Raw genomic sequence first — 22,137 nt, forward strand, 5'->3', positions numbered from 1 at the left:
TCTTTCACATGTCACAAAGTGATGGACGGTGTGTTGGCGCTAATGTTCCGTCTCTGAGATCTGACTCTAACAGACGTCAGATCAAATAAACCAAAGGACAGCAGGGAGGCTAGTCAGTCTTGGCAGGGAGATAAGACATGTAGGGCGTTATGACCAGGCAGAAGGAGAAAGAGGAGGAGAAGCAGAAGAAGAAGAAGAGGGAAGAAGAAGAAGAAGAAGAAGAAGAAGAAGAAGAAAAGATGGCGTCCTGCCTCCTCCGGCCCGCTGGGGGCAGCAGAGCAGCAGCTGCTTCACTTTGTTGTGATGATGAAGAATCAGTGAGACTCCTCTGAGCTGCTGGAACACAAACTTACCAAACTTTCAGTGCTCACAGACTCACCTTTCACTCTTTCAACAGCCGACATGACGTCAGAACAGACGGCTACACCTGACGTTTGTTTTTGGACCTGAGGAGCGGGAACGATGCTGACGGTAAGTCTAACTTCACCGACGGTCTGTTGTTCCCGTTATAATAAGCTGCTGAATGTTACCGTGTTAGTGAGCTAATGAAGCTAATGAAGCTAGCTAACTTAACGCTTGATTAAAGCAACAGTTGCCTTTACTCACACACACAGTGAGATTACATTATACATGTTCACACACACACACATGAACGCTCAGGTAAGCTAGCACCGGTGCTTCAATACTCAGATACTCCTCATTCACTCGGCAGTGTGGAAATACTCTGTACTGCAAACAAACTGTGAGCAGACAGGAAGCACCTGAGTCATGACTTTACTAATGTTTATATTGTGTTTAATATTTACACTTTAAATGTAACACAAGAAAACCTGAGTTACAGAAACAAATGATTCAAGAACATTTGATAAAGTCTGTTCACCGATACACAGCCATGACCGAACACAAGTACTTTACTGAACAAGTCAGTCCGAGGTTTCATGATGGATAGATGAATAATGTTCAGCGGGTTCATACTGAGAGGCTAAAGCAGAGCTCAGGCTCATGTCTTTAGACCTGGAGAGTCCAGAAGAACCAAGTTGATCAGATCACTGATGCCTGGTTATCACCGTAACCAATCAACTCAAAGGAACGAACGACTTGCATCACAGTGAGACTCACACCTTCACTAAAGTGTGAAAAAAGTGATGTCAGCCTTTTTCTGCATTTTTTTTTTGACAAGCTACAAAACGCAACAGCGTCTGCAGACAGCGGTTAGACAGTATGGAGGGCTCTCGCTCAGGAAGTGAAGTGTACTTCATGAGCTCTGTTAGAGATGCAGTACTTTCCGGGTAAAACCCCTTCAACAGTTTATTTCCTCAGTCTGAGATCTCTGCTTTTTGTTTAACTTCAAACCTGTCAGTTTGACCCGGAGACCAGGCTGAGACCCTCACTGAAGTGAGAGGAAACCTTTTTCACAAGCTCGAGTTAGCGGATTCAAAGTCATCAGCATGTTACTGAAGTCATCAAAGATTGTAACCATGATGGATGTCTACTTGGAACCATTTAGGAGAGCAAATAAGGAGAGAGGAAAGAAGGAGGAGAGGAGACAACAGCCTCCTAACTGATTTAATTTAGCAGATCGATCAACCTGAAGGAAAGATTACACGGCTTTCTGTTACACCTGTTCAATAAGAGCAGACCTCCTTCTGCTGTTTGGATGATTCATTACAGTGTCCTGCTCCATGTCACATCCGCCCTGCAGGTGGCTCAGGTGATGCAGAAGAACATAAGGAGGATGGGGGAGGAGGGGAGGAGGGAGGTGGGCTGTCAGTGGGAGTGTCCAGAGGAGGAGGAGAGGAAGGAGGTGGGCTGTCAGAGCGACTCAGCAGAGAGGAGAGACGCTGCTGTCCAGGTGGACCTGCTGACTCAGCAGCTCAGCTGGAGACACACAGGTGAGACTCACCTGCAACACACACACATCTGAGGACGGGAGGCCTCGACATGTCTGACCTCCTGTCTGTCTGTCTGACCTCCTGTCTGTCTGTTTAACCTCCTGTCTGTCTGTCTGTGTGTCTTCAATGTTCAGGTGTGTGTGGCGTGGTGTGGCAGTGTGTCTCTGTCAGGGCAGATGAACCAGGAGGGGGCGCTCTGCTGCAGCACTGCAGCACACACAGTCGTCACGCACACTTCAGCCCCCACCTCAGGAACCCTCAGTTACCCACAATGCCTCTGTGCGGACCTCCTGCTCCACCAGACCACCAGGAGCACCAGTCCAAAGACCATCAACAGACCGCCTTGTTACCCAGCATACCTCTGTGTGAGCTGCCACCCCTCCTGCCTCCTGCAGACGCCTCAGCTGCTCCTCCTCCTGGACTTATCGCTCCTCTGAGCCCCCGCCTGGCAGAGGAGGAGGAGGAGGAGGAGGAGGAGGAGGGGGGCTCCTTAAAACATGACAACAGTAAGTTGTTGCGGGAAAGAAGAGCAGCAGCTCCTGTGTCCTGTGAGCTTAAATCAGTGTTTTTCTGAATGGAGTCTGGTGTGTGTGCAGAGAGCGATGTAACGTCTGTGTGTGGTTAAAACAATCATCTTCCTCTGTAACAAAAAGGTCTATCTCTGTAGGGATCCTTTCTGTCATGTTGTCACACACTTAGAAGAACAATCTGAGCCTGTCAGATCAGTCTGTCAGCGCTCAGAAGGTTTATAAAGGGAAGCGTCACACATGGACCCTCATCATGTGACATTAACTTCACGTCCTCATGTTGATCTCACAAATCTAAATGTTTCACTGTTAAATAATCTACCTGTCTTTCTCCAGGTGAGAGTTTCCCTGGTTACAGGCAGTACACAATAACAGCAGAGAAGAAGAAGTGTCAGCGGAGCGAGTGTAGCACCAGAGGAGTTCAGTCCAGATCCTGCTGCTCCACCCACTCCTCTCGTCAGAGGAGCAGAAGGAGGTGCAATGGTGGGAGGTCGCAGCCTGATGTCACCCAATTAAAGGAAAGGAGAAAAATCAGAATCCAGACACAACATGTAGAGACACGGCAGCACTGCAGGAGGAGACGCATCCAAACGGGACGACCTGAGGCACGAATCAAACGCACCCAGGCTGAGGGAGGGGAAGACAAAACCCCGGTGGAGGAGGAGGAGGGAGTCAGGGGGAAGATAAGACCAGAGCTGTCGGAGAGGCCGAGGAGAAAGGCGGTTGGTCCACCAATCAGATACTTGATTGAGTATGAGGAGCAGTCACACGGCCCGTCAGCAGCCAATCACAGCAAAGTGAGAGGAGCAAAGGTGGAGAGGCAGGGAAGGATGGAGGAGGGGGAGCAGGGGAGGAGCGGAGGGGTGGAGCTATCAGAGAGAACAGACAGCAGCCCTGTAGAGTCCTTCGCGGCGGGCCGAGGGCAGCAGCTCTGTCAGGTTGGTCACAGTAACACTCATCCTGTGTCACTGACACCTGCTTTTGTTTTCTGACTGATCTGCAGTCAGCTGATGACAAACACCAGCCTCTCTGCTGCTCTCAAGATTTTAGCCTAAATATTTAATATGGTTTTTATATCCTATATTATTCTACATTATATATATATGAATGTGTTGATGATGTTCTCTTCAGACGATGCTGACGCTGGGTGTAAACAGCAGAATGGCTGCCATGTGACTGCACTTCAAACCCAGTCTGTTTACACCAAGTTAGATGAGGATATTTTAAATGTAGGTTGAAACAGAAATCTGATCATTTTACATGTTTATTGTTAAGTTCATACATTTCCATAGACGGCTGTTGGTTAGCTTCAGTGAGTGTGCTGTACATGTTACAGTGCTAACAGGAGATGCTAACAGGAGATGCTAACAGGAGCAGCTAGCAGCTGGTCAGCACTCTGTCAGTGGAGAGTTGGGCCTTTTCTAACCCACAGTTTGAGCTGAGTCACATGACAGTCAAACAGTCACATGACTTCCGGATGTCCTGCACCTTGTTTCCTGTTTGCTTCTCTGATCCACTTCATCACCTGAGATAATTACACACCTGTCTGTCTCCCTGCAGCTCCACCTGTCTGTCCCCAGGCCAGGACACCATCTCAGCCGCACTTCCGCCCTATGTCTACGCCGTCACTATCATCACAGCACCAGAGGCAGTCGTCATGGCAACATGGCCACGCCCCCAGATACCCACGCTACTGACAACAGACCGAAAGAGGAGGTCAACACCATGGATGAAGGAAAGAAGGAGGAGATAAAAGAGAGAGGCAATGTGAAGGGGGACAGGACCCTCCTCCCAGCTCCCACCGAGGCTCCTGATTGGACGAGACGCAGAGAGCGTGTGCTCAAAACTCCCCACTGGTGGGTTGACTACTTAACCACAAAGAGGAGGAGGAAGGACGCAAAAGGGCGGAGGAAACGGCAGGAGAACAATGGAGGGAGGGGGAAGAAGAGAAGGAGGTGTAGAGACAAGGAGGAGGTGAAACTAGTCAGTCTGAAGGAGGGAGAGAAGAGGAGAAGAGATGGAGGAGGAAACGAGGAGGACAATGATGAGGTGATGAAGCATCCAAGGAGGCCGAGGAGGTCGATGGTTGGCCCACCAATCAGATACCTCCTGGAGTCAGAGGGGCAGTCACATGGTCCGGTAACAGCCGATCAGGAAAGAGCAGAGGGGTTTGGATGTGTAAGAAAACCACAGAAGAAGAATAACGCTGAGGGCGGGGCTTTCAACGTCACAGCAATGATCGACAGGTCTGAGGTGACAGAGCACACAGAGAGACAGACAGGTCAGACAGACACAGAGAGACAGACAGGTCTGACCAATAAGGACGTAGCAAATGGGGCCAAACACAGAACAGGAAGACCAAAAAAGGTTATGACTGACTGTGAGATTGGGGGCGGGGCTTCAGAGAAGATTGACATATCTAAGGCTGCGGAGAGACAGACAGTCAGAGAGAGAATAACAGGTCAGACAGACACAGAGAGACAGACAGGTCAGACAGACACAGAGAGACACAGAGGGACTGGGAGGACATGGAGGAAGAGAAGGAGATGTAGAGACGAGGAGGAGGTGAAACTAGTCTGTCTGAAGGAGGGAGAGAGGAGGAGAAGAGATGGAGGAGGAAACGAGGAGGACAACGATGAGGAGAATCAGACAGAGGAGGTGATGAAGCGGCCGAGGAGGTCGATGGTTGGCCCACCAATCAGATACCTCCTGGAGTCAGAGGGGCAGTCACATGGTCCGGTAACAGCCAATCAGGAAAGAGCAGAGGGGTTTGGATGTGTAAGAAAACCACAGAAGAAGAGTAACACAGAGGGCGGGGCTTTGAACGTCACAGCAATGATTGACAGGTCTGAGGTGACAGAGCACACAGAGAGACAGACGGGTCAGACAGACACAGAGAGACAGACAGGTGGGACAGACACAGAGAGACAGACAGGTCAGACAGACACAGAGCGACAGACAGGTGGGACAGACACAGAGAGACAGACAGGTTCATACAGACAGACCCCCCTGATGTACTTGGACGTGCAGAGCAGTCAGGTGACTGTCTTCCCGTCCTGCTGTGTCACACTGCAGCGTCTCCTCTGATTGGTTGGTTGGTTTGTAAACAGGTGAGGACAGGTGACAGCCGTGTGTCATGAGTTTCTTCACCATGGTGCTTTCATACTCATTACACACACGCGCAGACTGCACACCTGTTAATGCACCACGATATAGAGGCTCTATTTGTTCTATAATGTGAACATTTTTATGTCACATGATGAACAGGTGAGTGACAGCTGTTTGTACCTGAACTCTGTGTTCAAGTGTTCTTCCTGTTAGCGTGTGCTGTTCTGTGTTTGCATGTTTTAATCTGCGGACAGAAAAACTACCTCAGCTTTTATTCTGGTAATTTATTCCATGAATGACTGAATACTATAGTGCTTTTATTGTGAAAAACTAAATGTGATCTTATGGCAGGTAAGATGTTTATTTATTGTTTGACAGGTTTAATAAATTGACTAAACGGATTAATTTCAGCTTCTTAATGCTCACAGAAGGTCGATATATGACATCACATGACAAAAGTAAACAAACTTCTTTTAAGACAGTAGCAAACGATTTAGGACACACAGGTAAAGTACAACATGAATAACATCAGGCCCAGAGAGGGGCCAAGAGGAGCATCTGGGGGTCTGAGGTCCTTATCGCTTTAGAGTTCTAATATTTTAAAGTATCCACATTGTCATTGTGTTCATTTAAAAACAGGAAAGAATAGTTCACAAGCAATGACTTTATGTTCACAACTGTTGAGTTTGCATATGTGGAAGTGTTTTTTTTATATCATGGATGGATGGACTTTATTGATCCCTAACTGGGAAATTGTGTTGTTACAGCAGCAGGTTATCAAAGCGACGACAGCACAGGAGAAAATAAACACACAGTAAACATAACACTAGAAAGAAAAGAATATATACAGTACTGTGCTAAAGTTTTAGGTAGGTGTGAAAAAATGCTGTAAACTAAGAATGCTTTCAGAAATATAAAAATTGTTTTGATCAATTTACAAAACGATCAGTGAGCGAACAAAAGAAAACCTAAATCAAATCAATATCTGGTGTTACTACGCTTTGCTTTCAAACCAGCAGCAGTGCTTACAGGTACACCTGCACACAGTCAGGGATGTTGTAGGATTATAGTCAGGTGCATGATCAACCAATGATACCAGACAGGTGCTAATGATCATCAGTGTCACATGTAGGTTGAAACACAGTCATTAAGTGAAACAGAAACACCTGTTTAGGAGGCTTAAAACTGGCTGAGGAACAGCTAAACTCTGCTACCAAGGTGAGGCTGTGGAAGACAGTTTCATGTCACAGGTCAGACACCATGGCAAGACTGAGCACAGCACCAAGACACAAGGTAGTTATACTGCATCAGCAAGGTCTCTGCTAGACAAAGATTTCAAAGCACACTGGGGTTTCAAGATGTGCTGTTCAAGCTCTTTGGAAGGAGCACAAAGAAACGGGCGACGTTGAGGATCGTAGTGGTCGGCCGAGGAAACTTAGTGCTGCAGATGAAAAACACATCTGATGAGTCAGAATGTGAAATATTTGGCTGCAGCAGAAGGCAGTTTGTTCGCCGAAGGGCTGGAGAGCGCTACGATAACGAGTGTCTGCAGGCAGCAGTGAAGCATGCTGGAGGTTCCTTCAAGTTTGGGGCTGCATTCCTGCAAATGGAGTCGGAGATTTGGTCAGGGTTAATGGTGTCCTCAATGCTGACAAATACAGGCAGATACTTATCCATCATGCAATACCATCAGGGAGGCGTATGATTGGCCCCACATGTATTCTGCAGCAGGACAACGACCACAAACATGCAGCCAGTGTCATTAAGAACTATCTTCAGGGTGAAGAAGAACAAGAAGTCCTGGAAGTGATGGTATGGCCCCCACAGAGCCCTGATCTCAACATTATGGAGTCTGTCTGGGATGACATGAAGAGACAGAAGGATCTGAGGAAGCCTACATCCACAGCAGATCTGTGGTTAGTTCTCCAACATGTTTGGAACAACCTACCAGCCGAGTTCCTTCAGAAACTGTGTGCAAGTGTACCGAGAAGAACTGATGCTGTTTAGAAGGCAAAGGGTGGTCACACCAGATATTGATCTGATTTAGATTTCTCTTCTGTTCATTCACTGCATTTTGTTCACTGATGGAAATAAACTATGAACACTTCCATGTTTGAAAGCATTCTTAGTTTACAGCATTTTGTCACACCTGCCTAAAACATTTGCACAGCACTGTACATCAAGGAAGTTGAACAGCAATAATGGATAATAACCTCAACTATAGTAATCTAAAATATAAACTAACATATATCTACATATAAACATATCTGAAAAGTAAACCTACTCAACTGAATCTAAATATAAAACTAACATACCTTTAATGTAAACAAACATTACAGGGAGGTGGAGGTGTTAATGTACCATACAGTCTTCAGTTGTAAATGTGTAATTACAGTGTACAGGTTGTTAATATGCAGGTAAAGTGATTCAAGGTGTTAATGTGCCATTACAGTGTGCAGAGATGTTGTGCAAGTATACTGATGAAGTGGTACTAAATGTTCGAGATGAATCGTGCAAAGTTTAGCAGGAGCAGAAACAAAGTGCAGTTTGAATAATTAAAGATGAAATATTTTTCTTTATTTTCTGTCTTAAACATACAAAACATCCTTACAAGATATAAAATCTGCCGTGAGACACGTGTGGAAGACCTCTAGAGTGTCTGACGAACATCTGAGGACTCCTTCTACCGCTGACCTCATTTAAATACTTTACGGTAACGTCTCGCGCTCCGTCCATTACGGTAAAACGGCAAACAGGAAGTGAGCTCACAGAAGCGGCGGCGTTTTATTGTTTTGAAGACGAAGAAGATGAAGTCCTTTCTCCAATGACGGAAAGTGGCGCTCAGGTCAGAAAATACACAAGTTACGTTACATTTAGCAGAAAATACAGGATCTGAGCTGTTACTGTTTTACTCGGTTTAACATCACAGGCAGTCTGATGCACGAGAACTGCTACTGCAAACCAGCACAGCGGCCTGTTCAGTCTATACCCAGTAACAGATTTCCATAGTACCAGAAGGTGGTACAGTCTACGTACAGGTGCTCAGTATGTGTAGTGGGGGGTACAGTCTACGTACAGGTGCTCAGTATGTGTAGTGGGGGGTACAGTCTACGTAAAGGTGCTCAGTATGTAGTGGGTGGTACAGTCTACGTACAGGTGTTCAGTATGTGAAGTGGGGGGTACAGTCTACGTACAGGTGCTCAGTACGTGTAGTGTGTGGTACAGTCTAGGTACAGGTGCTCTGTATGTGTAGTGGGTGGTACAGTCTACGTACAGGTGCTCAGTACGTGTAGTGGGTGGTACAGTCTACGTACAGGTGCTCTGTATGTGTAGTGGGTGGTACAGTCTACGTACAGGTGCTCTGTATGTGTAGTGGGTAGTACAGTCTACGTACAGGTGCTCTGTATAAACAGCAGAGTGATTGGTCGTGTGTCTTTGCAGTTGTTCGCTCGCCTGGAGGCTCGTCGGTGTCTGAAGGACATCGAACCTCGTCTGTTTCCTGAAGATGGAGGACCCAACCATGGTGACTGACCACGCCCACTTGTTGTCAGCACACGTCACATGACATCATTGATTACACTGTTAATAACTGTTATAGCACACACAGTGACTGGTCAGTTCACATGTGTTTCACTCTGCCAGGTGAGGTGGTGGAGCTGTATGGGACGGAGGGAACAGGTAAGGTTACTTTACAGGAAACACTTCTGCTTTTCATCTGGTTGGAACTTCCTCTAAACGTGTGTGTGTGTGTGTGTGCCTGCGTGTGTGCATCAGGTAAGACTGAGCTGCTCTACCACCTACTGTGTCGCTGTGTGTTGCCGACAGCAAGCGGTGGTCTGGAGGTCGATGTTGTGTTTGTGGACACCGACTACTCTCTGGACATGTTACGACTAGTCAGCATCTTGGACAGCAGACTGAACGCAGGTACGCGCGCTGTCAGACGCCAAAGAAGATGAAGAAGCAGAGTAACCTGCACTTAATGTCTCATTTCTCTCTCTTTCTTTCTGCTTTTAGCTCATTCGGCCGGCTCGCCCTTGGCAGGTTCGGACGAGGTGGTGTTGCGTTCGTGTCTGTCTCGTCTCCTGGTGGTCCACTGCTCCTCCTCCTCCCAGCTCCTCCTCACCCTCCACTTCCTGGAGACCACATTGTCTTCACGACCAGGCCTGGCGCTCCTTCTCATTGACAGCATCTCTGCCTTCTATTGGCTGGACCGCAGTGAGGGTGGGGCCAGCCTCACCAAGCAGGAAGAGAAGCTCAGCAAGTGTGCAGAGCTGCTGGGCCGACTGCTCAGGTAGCTATTCATCAAACAGGAGGTTCTAGTGATCCATTAGGTGGTTCTAGAGGTATTTAATGTGGTTCAAAGGTTCTTGTGTGACATTGGAAAGTTAAATGCACTTTAAGGGGTCCTATGGGTGGTTCTTGCAGTCCCTGAGAAGGTTCCCCCTAAGCTAAAGGGGCACAGCAGGTGGATTTCAGGGCTGTTGACGAGATACAAGAGGTCCTTTAAGAGATTCTAGGGATCCTTTAGGTTGGTTTTGCATTTCTTATTCATGTGGTACGTAGTCACTTCTTCAGTCTAGTTGTCTTTGAAGTTGTAGAGAACCTGTTGGTTGTTGGGTTGTTTCTGCGGTCATTGGAGAGGTACTATAGGACTACTGAGGAGATAGGAGTCCTTTAAGAGGTTCTGTAGATGGTTCTAGTGTGTATGTAAGAGGTTTTAATGGTCACTAAGGAGCTTCTAATGGCCAATAATAAGTTCCAAGGATCCTTTAGATGGTTGTGCAGTTCCAGCGGTTATTCAGTTGGTTCTAGTAGTCTTTGTGGTAGTTCTTAACGGTCATTAACGAGGTTCTGGTGGTCTGTTATGTGGTTCAGAGGTTCTTGTGGAGCACTGGGAATTTAAATAGTCACTTAGGCAGTTTAAGGGGTCCTATGGGGGTTCTTGTGGTCACTTGAGGTTCTAACTATGGTATGCTACAGGGGTTCTCAAGGTCACTGAAAACTGTAGATTACCTTTAGATGGTTCTTGTCATATTAAGAAGGTGACACGTTGAAGACATTCTAGCCGTTCATTATGGGTTTGGGAGGTTATTGCCAGTAAGAATGTGCTAGAGCAGGGGTTCCCAACCCCCGGTCCGCGGGTCCGGGTAGGTTGTTTAGTACCGGGCCACACAGGGCCTCGCACCTCTAAAGACACTTCAAAAGTCGCCCAATTCATGTGGAAAAAGCGCGGACATGGCAACCCTGGCTTCGCATCCCATGAAACTTTGCTCATGAAGCCTGATGTCCCTCTAAAGCTCTGTGTTTATCAGTGAGATATACGAACTACACAGCATACGGGCATGTGACAGCCTGTGGAGACGGAGTTTAGACTTTAACTGAGCGCAGAAATACGGCCGGATGGTGATTGATTCAGGTATGAGCATCAGCTGGAGAACTGAAGCTGTTCTGGAGGAACGTGATGGAGCAACAGTTTGCTAACTCTCTGCATGTACAAATCTGTTCACAGCTGAATCAGTCTCCTCTGTGACTCCTCCCCTCAGGGATTACAGAATCACTGTCTTCGCCACCTGCCACGCCATCAGGAGGAGCTACAGTGGACCCTCCTCTTCCTCGGAGTACAACCGGCCCTTCCTCTGTCGCTCCTGGCAACGGCTGGTGAGCCACCGGCTGTGGTGCTCCAGGCAGGAGGCTTCAAACAACATGGCTGCCACAGCAGGAGGCAGCAAGGAGCCGGTGAGAAGACAGGTCTTTGCCGTCCACTCCTCCTCCTCTGGGACGAAGACTTCCAGGTGCAGCTCCTTCCACGTGACGGACGGAGGAGTGGAGTTTATCTGAACTGTGACTGACAGACCTGATGCTTAGTGTCACTTAATGTCTGTGTACAGGATGCTGTCGGTTTGATTTCTGTTGATTTCACAGTGAAAGAGCACTTTGTTATATGCCCGTGTCTATGTGTACATATGTTTGTCAGAGGTCAATGAAAGCTTGTTGTGATCCAGGAGGGGTTGTGTTTTTATCATGCCTTACTGCACAGCAGGAAGTGTTGAGATCTAACCGTCACTGCTGCAGGCTGCATCAGAGGAACACATGTTGTTCCGGAGGCTTGAAGCAGAACAACAGCTTTTTAAGACTCTGCAGTATTTTGAACTCAACAAGTAAACTGTAAAGAGAGCAGCTCCAACAGTAAACTGCTGCTCTAACATTCATTCTTCCTCCACTGACTGTAAAGTATGTTATGTCATTAATAAATGTTTGCGTGAGCATGCTGTACACATGATTTATGGATTCTTTATTGCTGTATTTCTAAAATGTGTCTGTCTTCTGGTTTTGTCTCAGTGTTTGAAATAATTACTGACAGCACTGAAGTTTTATTTCAAAATAAAATGATCCATTAAAAAGAACACGCATGTGTTTAAAAGCTGCATAATGATGAGATGGGCCATAACTGATGCACGTGCAGTAGCAGTCCGGCTCCTCGCGGATCCAGTCCGGGACTTCAGGTCTGATGACAGAGACCGCTTCACCAGAGCAGCCCTCCAACAGATCCCTCCGCAGGGTCAGACACACTTTTTACACAACACAAACAAATAAGCCCAGTCCGGCGCAGGTGCTGATACACCTTCACATTTTAAACGGCCACTACCGGTGAATGTTGCCTCTGTCCGGGCGGAGAACACAAACTCTGCCCGGAAAACGTCTCTGCTCCGTACAGCAGTTCATGTTTTCTTGGCCCTACTTCTCCTGCTGTCGCTGACAGGCGGTGCTTCGGTCGCTCCCAAACATGGCCTCCATGACGGAGCGACCGCTTCAACTTTAATTTTTCGTCAATTTTCAGAGCAAAGCCATCTTTTTCTTCTTCCACGACCAACGGGAATGTTTGGTCGGAGAATCTTCTCATGGCAGACTCATGAACCAGATGTTATACCGCGGAGAAGTTCGCTGTTGGGTCTGAACACGTCGGTTTAAGTTGGCTGAAAGCTGGAGAGGAAAAAGAGAATTGCATCAAATCAGTAAGAAGGCTTCTTCACCTTCCTGTCGACACCTGTGCAGCTTTGCTTCGTAGTTTTTCAACAGCTTCCTGTTTTTACTTAACGCCAGTCACCGACCTTTACAGAGGGACGGTGAATAAGCGCGCCGAGGAGCCGGGATGCACTCGTTTGTAGTGCGCGCTAACAGCTAGCCTGCTCGCTAATGCTAATGCTAACCGAGAAGTGATCAGTCAACTGGGCGGTCCGAGGAAGCTAACTGCTAAAGGCTAACTGCTCTGCTTCTACACTTCAGTTTATTTTAAAGACTCATGCAGTTAATTCATCATGTTTGAGTGACACCTGCAGTCTGAATGAAATGTAACTGTTTAACACTCTACCTTCACACTCACCTGCTAAAGGCTGATAAAACAGTGTCATGTCCGTTATAACTCCTCTGACAGATGGGTTAATTAGCATGCTAACCACACAGTCACATCCTCAACATTTATCGTATGCTAACCCTGGGAGCTATGCTAACCCCCTGTCTGTTAGAAAACGATTCAATCCGCTGTTTATTTTTTCATGACAAATTGTATCTGTTGTGACATGCTAACTGTGCTAGCCACATGTGAATGCTAAGGAGTTAGTTTCAGGTGTAGTCAGAGCTGTGTTCTGTGGCTGCTGTCCTCAACAATAAGTCACAAACAGAAGAACATGTCAGATATTAGCAGTAGATGTGACTAATTACACTGAATGGCTGATACAGAGTCTGATCAGACATCAGTGTAAGAGTTAAAAGATATCAGCTGTATAATGCTAACCCTGTATGGATGGGATATGATGCTATCAACTTTGTACATTTAATGGCAGACTATATCTGCTCAGGAACGCTGAAGAGAAACAGATTTTTAACATGAAGCTGCTGTCTTCAGATTGTTTATTAGTTTTAATAACAGGGGTTTTGTACTGGAGAGGAGGAGACCTCTGTGGATAATCCTGCTGGTATTAAAGAGTATCTGGAATGATAACGATAACTCCTGAGCTATAAACAAGCCGATCGTCTACAAAGAAGCTAAGCTAATGTTAGCAGCAGCTCTGCTGGCAGCCTTTCTGGAGGTTCTGTGTCTGTTCATTTTTAACGTCTAACTGCTTTGTTCAGTGAAGCTCTCAGCATCATTACTAGCACTGCTCTGTTGTGTGTTATTGTCACATGATAAATGACATCAGTTCTTCTTTGCAGCTCTTAAACAGTAGTTCCTTGTAGAAGCCATGATACCTCCATGGTGGCAGCTCGCTGTAAAGGCTGCTGTTCAAGATGAGAAGAAGAAGTGATTTCCAGGGAAATGAGTTGTTTTTTTTATTTCTGGGATAATTTATTATGGGTTCAGACCGATGCACGGCCACACAATGATCCTGCGTTTTAGGTAGAATCAGGGGCATTTCATGTACTGGTATCTGAACATTGTCGGTAGGGACGGGCATTTCCAGTGATTTCAATATTCGAGTAATCGAAAATCATCTATTTTTTTACCGTAAAAAATAGTAGGCTATATGCCTGCAAGAGAAAATTAACTAACACATTTACATGAATGTTAATAAATTACCTACAATAGAAAACAAGTGCAATTCTTCAATGCACTGAACAACATTCTGTTGTCAAACGTCACAGCGGTAGCGGACCGTACGGACTTCTGTTCTGTGTTGCTTCACATGTAACTCGCATGTCTTCCCCTCTCGTAGCTGTCGTCTGGCGTGATGGTGGCTCGTACTCCGGCTCATGAAGCCTTCTCCTTCCACACTTAATGGGAGCATATCTCCAGTCACCATGTTCGTTATTAGCAGGCTAATCTTCTCCGCTCTGGTATCGTCACATCCCACGTGCTAACAGGGCTAGCAAATGATGTGATGTGAGACTGTTGTCTGTCTCCGCTGGCTTCTCCCTGTGCTTTCAGAGCGTGTGTTTAAGCATCGAACTAGTAGTGCTAATAGTTTATCACCACATATCTTGCACAGCACGCTATCATCGTCTTTTTGTACGTACTTCCAGACATCACTTTCCTGGTCACGGCTGACATGGTGCATGTAACTGAGTTAAACTACTTTCGCTGAACACAACGCATGCGCGTGAGTAGTGTCACGTTACGTTACTGGAGTATTCCTCCCCATCCCTGTCAGTACCAGGAATCCTTTAGAGTCCAACAGATCAGTCAGTGTTCCAGTGGAACATGACAGCAGACACACAAAGTGGTGAACATGCTGGAAGTAATGCTGTGTGTGTGGTTGGTTCCAGCATCATGCAGTAGTGACTTCTCACGTCCAGGTGTGTTGCACAGGTATTTCTCAATACCATGAGGTTCTCATCACGGTGTTATTGTTGTTTACCTTATTTGCATGTATTTTGAGCTCCCTCAGCCACCATACTTTCTCCTGACGCTTCATTTAAAGCATTAGACATTTTTGGCACTTTGCAGATGAGGCTTTGAGCTCCGGACAGAATGGAGGTGCTGAGAACCTGAAAACAAGAGCCGCTCTGGCTGATCTCCTGCAGGTCATGCAGCATCTGGTTTGGACTCTGTAGTTGCGGGTCATGGTGGCTGCCAGTCAATATCACAATCTTATTCACCGCAGTATTTACAACCCTCCTCAAGTTGCACAGCTGTTCAGCATACCCTGTGCAACTCCTGCAAACACATCACAGCACTAATCAGAAGAGAGGATGGTGTCTTGAGACGTCACCTCGGACTCAGTTCATATAAAGAGCATCATCTGAAAGTTTCAAACTAAACTATTAAAGTTTCTAACTGTTAGTCACATCTTTAATGTTTCTCGGAGGGATAATGGACTGACTGAAACCTGAAGCTGCAAAAATAATAAAAACCCTTCAGCCAATCATGCTTCAGAAATAAAAAGGAATAACCTTAAACTTAGCGTTATAGGGACAGCAGGGTCAAAGGTCACTGATGTTTACTCTTTGAGGAAGTGTGCTGTGACTGGCTGGATAAGCTGTTGGTCATAATGACTGACATGTTGTCAGTGGGTCAGAATGCTGTGCTCCAGGCTCACTGAACTGTGGTGGGTTGTATTTCTCCAGGCGTGACCTGAGAGTAGCTCAGTAAAAATGCGCAGTAGAGCTCGGTACAGACGAGCAGTAGAGCTCGGTACAGACGAGCAGTAGAGCTCGGTACAGACGAGCAGTGGTGACGCGCTGTAGAGACAAGCAGTAGAGCTCAGTAAAGACGAGCAGTAGAGGCTCGGTAAAGACAAGCAGTAGAGCTCAGTAAAGACGAGCAGTAGAGGCTCGGTAAAGACGAGCAGTAGAGCTCAGTAAAGACGAGCAGTAGAGGCTCGGTAAAGACGAGCAGTAGAGCTCAGTAAAGATGAGCAGTAGAGCAGTAGAGGCTCGGTAAAGACGAGCAGTAGAGCTCAGTATAGACGAGCAGTAGAGGCTCAGTAAAGACGAGCAGTAGAGCTCAGTAGAGACGAGCAGTGGTGACGCGCTGTAGAGACGAGCAGTAGAGCTCGGTAAAGACGAGCAATAGAGCTCAGTAGAGACGAGCAGTGGTGACGCGCTGTAGAGACGAGCAGTAGAGACGAGCAGTAGAGCTCGGTAAAGACGAGCAGTAGAGCTCAGTAGAGACGAGCAGTAGAGCTCAGTAGAGACGAACAGTAGAGCTCAGTAGAGACGAGCAGTAGAGCTCAATAAAGACGAGCAGTAGAGGCTTGGTAAAGACGAGCAGTAGAGCTCAGTAAAGACGAGCAGTAGAGGCTCAGTTCAGACGTGCAGTAGAGCTCAGTAAAGACGAGCAGTAGAGGCTCAGTAGAGATGAGCAGTAGAGCTCGGTAAAGACAAGCAGTAGAGCTCGGTAGAGACGAGCAGTAGAGCTCAGTTCAGACGAGCAGTAGAGCTCGGTAGAGACGAGCAGTAGAGCTCAGTAGAGACGAGCAGTAGAGCTCAGTTCAGACGAGCAGTAGAGCTCAGTAAAGACGAGCAGTAGAGGCTCAGTAGAGACGAGCAGTAGAGCTCGGTAAAGACGAGCAGTAGAGCTCAGTAGAGACGAGCAGTAGAGCTCAGTTCAGACGAGCAGTAGAGGCTCAGTTCAGACGTGCAGTAGAGCTCAGTTCAGACGTGCAGTAGAGCTCAGTTCAGACGTGCAGTGGTGACGCGCAGTAGAGACGAGCAGGAGAATCTCAGGGAGCACCATTCGACCTGCATTGTCTCCAGCAGCAGGAAGCTCGTCAGCTCATAACGGACAATTTCAGATTTAAAGGAAGACTTCAGTGAATTTGTCGCTGTCACTGGTTAGTGTCTGTTATCTGCAGCTGATGGAGGTGACAAGATGAACGGTTAGTGATTGAGTCCACATGGTCCTGACTGGTTTCCATCAGACCTTTGAATGAGAGATGTCAGTGTGTTAGTTCTGTCTGTGACCTACAGAGTCTGAAGCTGGAACTGAAGCTGCAGAGGCTCTGATGATTTGTACCTCACAACCTGCCATACAGCAGAATCACATTTTTGTGTGCTAAACCAGGTGGTTAATAAACAGGAGGTGTTGGGGAGACGACCAAACCTGACTCCTCTCTCCTTGTCTCCTTCTCTTTTTACCCAGAATGCCATCTGAGGCTCAGTCTCAGGAGCCTCGGGACAGAGGACCGGCCCCTCCCGTCACTCGGGCCGGACGCAGCGCTCAGCTGGCCAAAGCCGCAGCTACAAGCCCCGCCCCTGAGAGGCGGCCTCGTGGGCGTCCTCGGAAAGATGGGAGCAGTGGCCGATCTGCTCCTCCCACTCCTCCTCCTCCACCCCCACCCCCACCTCCCAAATCCAGGAAGAAGTAAGTCTGATGTGTGGATGATGAAGCGTTGAGAGCTTCAAATGTCCAGTATCAGTTGAGTGTGACTTTGTAATACACAGTCATGAGCCACATTTAAACAGGATGTCTGAGGAGGTGCTAAACATTTGAGCGGCTCTGTCCTTCTAAATGCCCCCGCAGGGCCCAACATCAACCACCTGAGGCACTTGGAAAAGTCATTTCCTTTTTGCTTTCTCAAAAACTGTTCAGTAAAAACACTTTACATTTCACAGGGACGTAGTCAGGGTATCCTGATCAGGATTACAGAATTATACAGCTGCTAACGCTAGCTATTTACCATCACTTGTTGTCTGACAGTGGTGAATGTGTTTTCTCCAGGGTCTGTTTAATGAAACCTGTAAAATCAGGTGTGTTCAGTGACAGGAAGCAGGTATTTTAGCGGGTGTGGCCAAATGCGGTGACGCTGTTAGGACCCTCAGGAACGGCAGCGTTTTGTGTTTTGCTGTTTCAGAGTTCAAATTTCTGTGTGTGAGTGTGTGTGAGAGGGTGTGATGTGTCGGAGAGGAAGTGGTTAAGTTGCATCCTGGGTAATGAGTAGCGAGGGAGGAGGAGGAGGTGTGTGCTGGACTGAGTCTGGTCCAGGTTTTGCCTCCTGCTGCACACACACACACACACACACACACACACACACACACACACACACACACACACACACACACACACACACACACACACACACTGCTGGATCTAGTAGGCTGGTGTGATGTCATCATGTTTACCTGAACACCTGGTCAAAGTTCAGGTGAAAGTGTTTTTCTGACACAAAGAGCTGGCGGGCAGCAGCTTACTGTTAATTGTATTATTGATCATTTATGAATGCATCGTTTAATTAAGTTTCTATTGAACTTATTTAACCCGGAAGTCCCTGCTGAGTCCAAACAGACTGTTGGCTGGTACCTTCAGTCTGACCTCCACACAGGCGCAAAGCTAAACATCATTACACTGGCTGAGCTCTATATGTTAGCATGATGTCATGTTAGCATGATGTCATTCATGCATATGGAAGACTCCAACAGGATTGAACACAAGCCAGCTGAGCTCGCTCACTCATTCAGAGTTAATGTTGGCTTCGTTACTTAGCTAGCTAGCTATAGCAGGGCTGCACACAAACAACCACCATTACTGCAGTTCACCATTTTAACAGGTACGACCGGCACAGGACATTAAAGGATAACTTCGGGACTGACTACTTCCTATTTCCCATGTGTTTGTGTGTAAGTGACGAGTGGAGACAACAATCATTGAAATGGATCCAGTGTTCAGGGAGGGAGCACCGGCCGGCAGCCGCCACATGAGATACAATGTAACTAAACGGGGCAGCGCGCAGACGCCAATAGACAGCCACTACAAGCGCAGTTATAATAAGTGTCTGACAACACTGTGGTGGGGTCGTGTGGGATTATGGTTCAGAACTTGAAAATAACGCTTCCTTGTTTACTCTCATTCAATTTTAGCTAGAAGCTAGCCTAGCCCCAATCCTGTAGAGGCAACAGCATAGGAATTATGGGATTGTTCCCCAGGAATTGTGGGAATTGGTGTTGAATGTATAGACTCATCGCAGCCAGGATATGGATTTTGATTGCAGGATAGACTACAACTACCAAGTAGAACAGCGATGTGCCATCGATTCACCTCACACGTGATCAAACACACAGACCCACTTTATGACAACGAACAGGACTGTTTTATTGTTTTGAATAATTGAGTTTGGAGTGAGGGCCGTCACGTGCATTTGTTCGTGCTCCAGGAACCGTGCCTTTTGCTTTCATAGATTTAACCCAAATGTTAGAAAGCTACGTAGATACTTTGAGTGCAAGTGCACAAAAAGAATCTCTGCATACTTGGATGATATGTGATGTTAATAAAACCAAAGTTTAATGTACCGCTACGTTACTGTCACTGTAGGTATGTGTATGCAGCATTAGGTGTGTCGTAGTGATGTACAGATTGTCACCTGCAGTGATCGCTTACGCACGACACACAGCGCTGACACTTCATTGATGATTTAAATGTGTAGACACGCAGACAGGATCAGTCAGTATCTAATTATAATTACATGAAAAGTGTTTTGTACACATCCAAAAGGTCCCTCAGTCAGTCGAGGTTACAGTGAGATAGTTTGGAGTGTAACAGCAGTCAGAGCTCCATCAGCGCTGTCTTCAGACTCTTATTTAAGATGCTCAAAGTTTATTCAGTTCTCTCTGTCCCCTCATTTTACAACAGTTTAAATCAGTTTGTAGTTTTGCTGCTGTAAACAGCTTCTCTTTTAAAGTAAATAGTTGAAGACATTTATACATCAATACAACACAATAAAGAAATCACCTGAAAGCTGCTCAACATCATTAATAATCATTTATTGATCATTTGGCTCCGTGACATCACACCCTCTAAGACCTGAGTACAAACATGGACTCACAGATGATGGAGAGTTAAAGCTCAGCTTAGTTTCAACCTAATTAAACCTTGAGGACTCGGACTCGGATAATGGGGACTCGACTCGGATTCTTCTTTGGTGACTCGGACTCGACTCAGACTTGAAACACTGCGGACTCGAGACTCGACTCTGACTCGAGGTTTGGTGACTCGACGACAACACTGCTTGAGTGGTCAGCTTTCCTCTGAGTCGGATCTTTAAACTGACTGTGTGTGCGTGTGCATGCGTGCAGGGGGCGGAGTCGAGGTCGAGCCCAGGTAGAGGATGAAGAATGCATGGACACCACAGAGAAGAACCCCCCCCAGACGACAGGTGTGTATGATGACCTCTGGCTCACTGCGTGTCTGTTGTTCATGTGTGAGGTTTGGTTTGTGCTGACTGAGTTTGTGTGTGCGTCCACAGAGGAGAAGGAGGAGAGGGTGGAGAAGAAGGCAACAGGACGCCGTCGATCCACAACCAGGAGAAAATCCAACACAAATCCTGAACCCGACCCTGACCCCCCTCACCCTGACCCCCCTCACCCTGACCCTGCAGTCTCAGAGACCAGCCCAGAACCAGCTCCCAGGGCCGAGGAGGATGGGCCAACCAGTCCTGCTTCTGCCCTGTCCCCGGCCCCCAGCCCCGGACCAGGTCCCAGTCCTGGGGAAGAACCTCGAGTTAGACCCTTGCCCCCCTCCCCATCAGGGTCCCAAAACCATAGCCCAGTCCACAGCCCTGCCTCCAGCCCCAGACCAGCCCCTGATCCTGTGATGGAGGACCCGCCCAGCCCCGCCCTAATGGAAGTAGACTGCAGTCCCAGCACTGTTCCCGTGGAGACAAAAGTGGGCGTGGCCAGTCCCATGGAGCAGAGTCCCGCCCTGAGTCCCTGCTCCAGTCCCCCGGTCTCCCCCTGCCCCCAACTGCAGGAGGACTCTCTTTCTCCTCTTTTCCAGCGGTGCCTGTCGGAGGACTCCGGGGCCTCGCCCACCCCCAGCCTGGGACACACTGAAAAGCGGTGAGAGTGTGTGTATGCTGGTGTACGTCTACCTTTATGAGGACCAGTTTGAGGCTGTTTCAGGGTCAGACTTCAGTTAAGGTCCAGGCTAGAATAAGGCCGAGGTTCCACCCAGTTAAAAAGGACTGTTAAATAATGGGAGTAACCATGGTGATGTCATATGTTGGTTTGTCGACTGACTTTTTGAAGCCTCACATTTAACATTTAGGCTGAGGCCACGTGTGATGCTGCCACAAATAAATCAGTGTAGCAGATAGCTGCTAATCAGTGCTAACATCTAAATAAAACAATATGTGTATCAACAGTGTGTGAGACGTGTTGGACGGTCTGTTCGTCCAATAAAGCACACACAGATTATCTGTCTGATATTTACATGAACAAATCTCCAAAAGGCTCCAACAGCACAAACACGGCCCAGAGGTTACGTTCAGTGACTGAGTTAGCTGAGGGGACACCTAGCAGACAGCTAGCAGCTCCCAGCTGTCACTCAAAGAGGCCACGCCCCTAATGCTGCATCACTTTAAGCCTTAATATAATGTAAACAGGTGAGCTGTATAAAGATTCTCCCCGTACAGTTGTCATGAAGAGAGAAATGAGCTATAGAGACCCAAACTGTTTTTTGTACCAGGCTGTAAACATGTTTATTTCTGCTGTAAAGTTTAACATGGGGCTCTATGGGGACTGACTCACTGCTGGAGGCAGCCTCAAGTGGACACCAGAGGAACTGCAGGGTCTGGGACTTTTGTTGATGGTAGAAAATGAATCGGTAACCAGTTTCATTGTGATAACCAAACATTCTGCTCCTTCTCTCGCTCCGTCTCTGTCGGTCGGTGTCTCTCGCCCCGCAGTCTGAAGCAGTGTGCCTTCTGTTACCTCGGCATCGAGCCTCCTCTGGGTCAGGGCCGCCTGGTGGTGTTCGGCCCCACACCCGGCTACATCCCGCTCCACATCCTCAACCGCCGCGCCTCCTCCGATCGAGACAACGACTGCCACGACCACTGCTACCGCAGTGACCAGGCCCCACCCACGTGAGTGACCTCATGTCCTGTTAATGCCGTATCAAACAAGAGTCACAGCATCAAGATCAGACCTGTTTCATGGCAGAGTACATTTTTTCACTTTAATAGTATGGTGTGTGTTTGCAGGTGCTGCAGTCCAGAACAGTTTGGTGAGTACTTACTCTGTGTTCATACTTACTGAAAGGGTTAAAGTTTGCTTTGAGTCCTCGCTTCATTAAATAGACAAACAGCTGGAGAAACTGCTGGAGGGTCCTGATAAAAGGCCTCTAAAGCTTAAAGACTGCTGCCGTTTGTGCAACGTCACAATGACTGAGCCCCTTCCTG

General features: G+C 47.4%; 3 protein-coding genes across 3 annotated transcripts in view; all 3 read left to right on the forward strand.

Annotated features, from left to right (window-relative positions):
- Nucleotides 1-1,735: 1,735 nt before the first annotated feature.
- Nucleotides 1,736-6,395, forward strand: LOC138595711 (uncharacterized). The gene is made up of 4 exons (XM_069667079.1): nt 1,736-1,892; nt 2,027-2,398; nt 2,756-3,141; nt 3,980-6,395. The coding sequence occupies exons 1-4, from the start codon at nt 1,736-1,738 to the stop codon at nt 5,504-5,506; spliced, it is 2,442 nt and encodes an 813-aa protein (XP_069523180.1). The 3' UTR covers nt 5,507-6,395.
- A 1,884-nt stretch (nt 6,396-8,279) lies between these two features.
- On the forward strand, nt 8,280-11,849 carry xrcc2 (X-ray repair complementing defective repair in Chinese hamster cells 2). The gene is made up of 6 exons (XM_069667485.1): nt 8,280-8,372; nt 8,969-9,050; nt 9,170-9,205; nt 9,302-9,451; nt 9,542-9,818; nt 11,071-11,849. Exons 1-6 carry the CDS (start codon nt 8,352-8,354, stop codon nt 11,363-11,365), a joined length of 861 nt encoding a protein of 286 aa, XP_069523586.1. The 5' UTR covers nt 8,280-8,351; the 3' UTR covers nt 11,366-11,849.
- A 472-nt stretch (nt 11,850-12,321) lies between these two features.
- The window catches only part of LOC138595712 (uncharacterized), a 10,848-nt gene continuing 1,032 nt past the window's right edge, over nt 12,322-22,137 (forward strand). Inside the window, exons 1-6 of the mRNA XM_069667080.1 lie at nt 12,322-12,540; nt 17,106-17,327; nt 20,033-20,112; nt 20,203-20,794; nt 21,643-21,822; nt 21,940-21,962. Coding sequence (XP_069523181.1) covers nt 17,107-17,327; nt 20,033-20,112; nt 20,203-20,794; nt 21,643-21,822; nt 21,940-21,962 — 1,096 coding nt within the window. The 5' untranslated portion in view covers nt 12,322-12,540; nt 17,106. The remainder of the gene's footprint in view (nt 12,541-17,105; nt 17,328-20,032; nt 20,113-20,202; nt 20,795-21,642; nt 21,823-21,939; nt 21,963-22,137) is intronic.

This window comes from Semicossyphus pulcher, unplaced genomic scaffold (assembly GCF_022749685.1).
Source record: "Semicossyphus pulcher isolate SPU_LCO1_2020_fin unplaced genomic scaffold, fSemPul1.0.p SCAF_18, whole genome shotgun sequence".
NCBI lineage: Eukaryota > Metazoa > Chordata > Actinopteri > Labriformes > Labridae > Semicossyphus > Semicossyphus pulcher.